General features: G+C 42.0%; 1 protein-coding gene across 1 annotated transcript; it reads right to left on the minus strand.

The window, feature by feature from the left end:
* Positions 1-799: 799 nt before the first annotated feature.
* Positions 800-4,539, minus strand: SOSTDC1 (sclerostin domain containing 1). The gene is made up of 2 exons (XM_059480786.1): positions 4,291-4,539; positions 800-2,095 (listed from the first exon to the last, which is right to left on the minus strand). Exons 1-2 carry the CDS (start codon positions 4,493-4,495, stop codon positions 1,680-1,682), a joined length of 621 nt encoding a protein of 206 aa, XP_059336769.1. The 5' UTR covers positions 4,496-4,539; the 3' UTR covers positions 800-1,679.
* Positions 4,540-5,702: the final 1,163 nt, after the last annotated feature.

The following is a 5,702-nucleotide window of genomic DNA, read 5'->3' on the forward strand; positions in this document are numbered from 1 at the left end:
TCATTACATTTTGTCAATAAAAATTAGGATTCAGTAAGTCGAGTCAGGCAGCAGCAGTGATTTTCAAACAGTTCAACATTAATGACCAAGATCTCTGCCAGGAACTTCATGATGAATCTTTTGGAATGAAAATGCAAAATAGGATGAGATAAAAAGAAGGTCAAAGAGAACTTGGGTGAGACCTTATCAGGTAAGATTTTTCATTACTCTCCTCTTGTGTAATTTTTACTTTGGGTGCAAATGGATTGTAAAAGTTAATGATTTAAGAAGAGCAGAATCCCATGATGAAATCTTGCCCACAGTGTTTAAATACAACTTGAAAGATTAAGAACAGGTGATTCATGCACTATGTGTTGAAAAGTAGATTAATTACTAATTTTCTGACACATTCTGTAAGAATTTTGTGAATAAAAGTGCAGGACTCTATTGGTTCTATAGAAAAATGAAACCATATGTAATTTGTACCATTATACTGACTTGATCATTACTAATGAAAAGAAAAAAAAAGTGGTGTCTCACTAGCTTGTAAAATTCCTCAAATTCACACTTGTTCTGAAATCTAGAGCTTGAGAATTGTTAAATAAGAACCTGACTTGTACCATTAATAAACACTATCTGTTAAATGGTCATATAAGATTTTTACATTGAGAAAGATCGTTTCAGTTTTTTGAAATTTTATGGATAGACTTTTAAAACCAAATAATATTCTCCCTTTTTTTAAGTTTAAGTGTTGTGACTGGTCGAAATGTGTGCATTTTCATAGAGAGAGCCAGACAATACCATTTTTAGCAGTGTTTATTTTTGTAAAAAAAAAAGAAACCAATGAATTTGAAAGGAAGTCATATCTGTTTTTTGATTGCACACTTTTTAAACAAAAATAATACAAGATGAAGAATGAAAAATACAGGTTTTGTGTTGCCATGTCAAAATAACACCTAAGTCTATGAATGTTCAAAATTAAAATATATATACCTAAATGCTAAAATGTCTATTTTACATTATCTACAAAATGTATGTTCTAATCCAGCCCCAAATCATAGGAAAATACTTTGAGACATATGAAAAGCTATAAACATAAGGAAATTTTGAAGGGAAATACACATAAAAGCTCATTAAATAATTACAACAACAAATAAATAGTTTGTTCAGCTTTACTTTTTGATTGCTGCCATGCATATTTTAATTTTTGGTATACTGAGATAAGAGAAAGGTGAGCATGCAAAGCACTTTTTTTAGAATTAATCTGAAAGCAGATACACAGTGTTGTATTTTAAGCTGTTGTCAGAAGGTCATAAAACATGATATAAAAGGCAATAGATCTGATAAATGTTCTCAGGAAAACACACAACAAAGCATCATTTTGCAAAATTGACTTCAGTGAATACTCTTGGCAAATTTTCTTTTCTTCCATGGCTGGAGAAATTGTAAAAGTTTATAGTGTGGTTTTGGAAGGCTTGTATTATTCCCCATCTTGAGCATTTGGAAAATCACCCAAAAAGTCCATATGCTGAGAATGCCCCTTTTGATTTTGGTCAAAGCAATAAGCATGTAGTGTCAACTGAGAACACAGCAATGGCAGACTTGTCTTTAAGCAGTCAGAATGGTAAAGCAAATGGTTACAGGTGAGTTCAATTTTGGCACAAGGAGAGGGAGATGAGAGAGCAGAAGATGTTTGACTTCTAACTTGTACTATGCTTGCTGGATTTACTGGCTCTTTTCCTTTCTTTGTGGTGCTGGATGGGTTTTGCTTGAGAGGTTCCCTCGAAGTTGTGGCTGGACTCATTGTGCTGCCTGGTGTATCTCTTGCACTTGCAGGCCGTGACCACAGTTATTTTGTAGGTTCTTATACTTCCATCCTGGCACTGCAGCTGGATCCTCTGAGTGCGAGTTTTGTCGTTGACACATCGCCACTCCTGCGAGCTCCGCCTGCTCCAGTACTTGGTTCCGTAGCCTCCTCCAATCCAGTTGGGCAGCAGTGGCAAAGGGAGGCATTCTCCAGCACACACCAGTTCTTTCAGGGGGTTAATGCTGGTGCACTGGCCGTCTGAGATGTACTTGGTGGATCTCAGCTCCCGACAACCAACCTGAACGCGATCTGCAGAATGCACAGAACAAGAAACACTGAGATCAGAACGGAGTGATTTCCTTAGCCAGTCATTTTCACATTAACCAGGTATGTTTTACAGAAGTTAAAGGAGGCTGTAATCTTTACAGGACATCTCTTTACTGCTGTGTCCCCCAACACAAGGGCCTCAAGTGCTGATGGTATCTCTGGATAATACCACAGCATAAAGAAATCCTAATGACATGCACTCCAGCAGTTGTGGTAGAAGAGGCAATTTTATTCTCTGTACTTCTTCTCAGGGACATACCTTTTAGAAGAGAAAAAATGCCCCAAGGGAAGAAATGTTTCCTGCTCGTTCTCAGTCTAGGGAATCTGCTCTGTGATGTTTACAACAATTATGTTGGATCATTAGCAAGGGGGAAAACACTGCTTTGGAAACAGTTGAAATGCTTTTAAATTAATTTCAAACAGTGTGTTTCTTCTTGTTCCATTGTTAGAGTGGACTGAACTCTCCCATGAACTCTGCGGCTCTGAGCAGACACTGCAGAAGTGGTAACAGCTGAAGTTACCACAGAATGGGGTTCTGCCTATGAAGTTTGAATGATTAGTAGTAACAGTTTCAGAGGGGTGCTTTTGCCCTCAAGAGAACACCGTCTTTGTAACTGTAGTAGTCTGTATATTATATGTAACATAGAGGATCCTGCAAATTCTCTCACGCAGCTGACAGAGCCAACATGCAGAGCTTCTCACACAGGCATGTTTGTACCCGTCTCTGTGTGCGGCTCTGCGCCCTGCAATAAACACAACTGTTTATTTCAGTAATTATACTTTGAAATAAACGCCCACAGTGTGCTTAATTTTAATAAGCAATCTTTACTGTCTGTGCTCTCCCTCTTTCCGAAGGACAATTACGGCACAGATTCTACACACAATGCAATTAACTAACACTTTTAAAATAGAAGTAATTACTAGAAACATTTCAGAATGAATCATAAAAGCCTTTGAAGGTGCATCTACATATCACAGCTACAAGCTGCTTCTGTTTCTACTTGGATTTTTGGAAGCAAGTTCTAAACTGAGGCACTGCGTTAAGATTGTTTCACCCTGTCCTCTGTGTCTCAGGGTGGGCAAGAAGAGGGGACTGTAAATCTGCAGGCTGATCCCAGGGAATATTGACAGGGCTGCTCTACTCCCTGCTTTGCAGAAAAGATCCAAGCTTGCCTTCCTGCAGCTGCACTCAGGAATGTACCTGGAAGCATCTGGTCACAGATCTGAGTTTGTCTTTCCTTCTGTTTTTCTGTCTTCCCCGGCTCAGCTTTTCACCAGTGACAGCTCAGTGACAATGAATACCTACTGGGCTGTCCCAGTAATCTCATAATGATGAGATGTTTCCTGTGCATTAAAACCCTCTAGCATTCATAAAAGCCGACACACCTGGCTTAGCTGAAAGGTATCGGTGTCACTTGTTGCCTTCACTTTCCAGGGATGACTCTATTTTTATCAAGTTGCTGTGGGTGGGTTGGTGTGTGTGTATGTTTCTCTATCTGGATTTCTTCCATTTTAAGGAGGTGTGCAGGGTAGGGAACAGATAAAGTCAGCAGGTTTCCACATCCCCACATATCTGACTTATATACATAAAACTCAGAAGGAAAAGACTGGATATAAAAAAGGCAAGTTAGAGCAGAGATCATAGGTAAATTACGAGCTGATTTGTTTACTTTTGCTGGAGGTGTTAAGCGGGTAAGTGCTACGGCAGGAAGTAAAACTAAACAGCGGGAACAAAATTCAGAGTTTTTTATTGCACTTGAAAAGTAGCCCAGACACCTCCCCTGCCCGCAGTGGGAGGTGAGTCAAAAAGGCGAGCGCTCTGGAAATGCCTCTCTCTCCTTTTTCTTTATCTCGCTTCCCTGCCGGATAGATGCCATAGAGCCCGGCGTTCCTGGATGAGCCTCGCTCAGGAAGTAACCTGCCCGAGCGGGCCGGTCCTACAGGACTTCCCAGCACGGGGGTGGCAGGGCGGCTGGCTCGGAGCCGCCCGGCGGGGCAGATCCCGGCCCGGCACCGGCACCGGCAGCATCTCCCGCGCCCGGCCCCGCTCCTGGAGCGCCGCGCCCGGGCCGGGGCCGGGGCGCTGCCGGGGGTGCGCGGCTCCGGCCGGGGCTCGCTGCCGCTGCCGGGGCCGGCCCGGGCGGGGCTGCCGCCCACGGCCGCGGTGGGATACTCACTGTTACGGTCGGATCCAGCGCTGCTGTAGTGCCTGCCTCCGTTCCTGGCTTGATTCAACGTGCTGTTGCTACTTGGGCTCGCCGCAGCGGGTTTAACGACGTGAGAATAAAGTATCTCTGTGGCATCGTTCTTGAAAGCCAAGTAGCTTCTCGTGGAGATGCAAGCCAGGAGAAAGCCGTAGAAGTGAATGGCAGGGAGAAGCATGGCTGGTTCAGGCTGTCTGACAATGCTGGATGAAATCTTTTCCTTCTGCTCCTTCTGTGTAACTGAAATTGCTCTTGCAGGTTTCCTTTATATATTCAGAGAGGTTTGGCATTCATTCAGGTGTAAAGTTGTGGATAGCTTCAGAATGAAAACCCACAAAAGGGGTGGGGTCCCTACATGAGCTGCGAAGACCTTTCACCAATGGGAGAGAAGACTGCAGCAAAGGAGGAGTTAGATGCACTAATTGCAGGATTCCTATTTGGGGCTTTTGAGGGTATCAGAAAACTCTTAGGAACCGGCACACAGCAGCATTCAGGCTGAGACCTAGAGGCTGCCGGCTCTGCCCTGCCATTCCCTGTGGTCCTGTCTGCCCTGGCACTGTGGCATAATGTGACTAAGATGGTGTCAGAATGAGTCTCTCCTGCCCAACTCATGCAAAGTTATGTACCCTCTTCTCAAACTCAGCTGAGCTCTATGTGGATGCAAATTTATAGAACTTACAGAAGACTGCTAGTTACACAAATACTGTCTGCAATATACCAGAATTATTTTTTAAAAAATATTGTGAATGATTTAAAGCTGCCTCTAGATGCTTTAAATTATGCAGCTTTGATCAACAGGGAGTACTGCAAGGGAAATTACTTGGTTTAGGGGAATATTCTCTCCCTGGTGTGCAGAGTTATAAGTCTGTATTTCTGTATCACCACACATAAAAAGTGTCTCCTCTAGGCTCCTTAGTACAAAAGTATCCATATTCATAGCCTTACACCATGCTCGTTCACCAAACTAGTCTTTTTTAGTTTTTTACATTGCCTAGAGCATTCTTATATTTTAATGTATTATTTCATGTGATAAAGGAAACAAAGAGAAAACATGTAAATCTTTTTTTTTTCCAAAATTTTGGAAGAATAATCCTTACTTTGGCATACTTTTTTGTTGTGGCATGCACTTGATTTTACATAAGATTGCATAGCCCAGATCCAAATGCCCGTGAGATAAACTGAGATATTACCAGTAGGCCAATGCTTGTCTGCATCATGGTGAATGCTCCATAGACTTTCGAAATAAATAAAACACCAGTGATCAACACTGAAAACTCTAGTGTTCTAACTAGAAAGGAAATCCTTTTCTTGGGAAAATGCACAGCCTTGCAGAAGGCCATATTATGTAAAGATTAGACTATAATCTCATTTACACTCTCTGTAAC

The sequence above is a fragment of the Ammospiza nelsoni genome, chromosome 1, assembly GCF_027579445.1.
Source record: "Ammospiza nelsoni isolate bAmmNel1 chromosome 1, bAmmNel1.pri, whole genome shotgun sequence".
In the NCBI taxonomy this organism is placed as follows: domain Eukaryota; kingdom Metazoa; phylum Chordata; class Aves; order Passeriformes; family Passerellidae; genus Ammospiza; species Ammospiza nelsoni.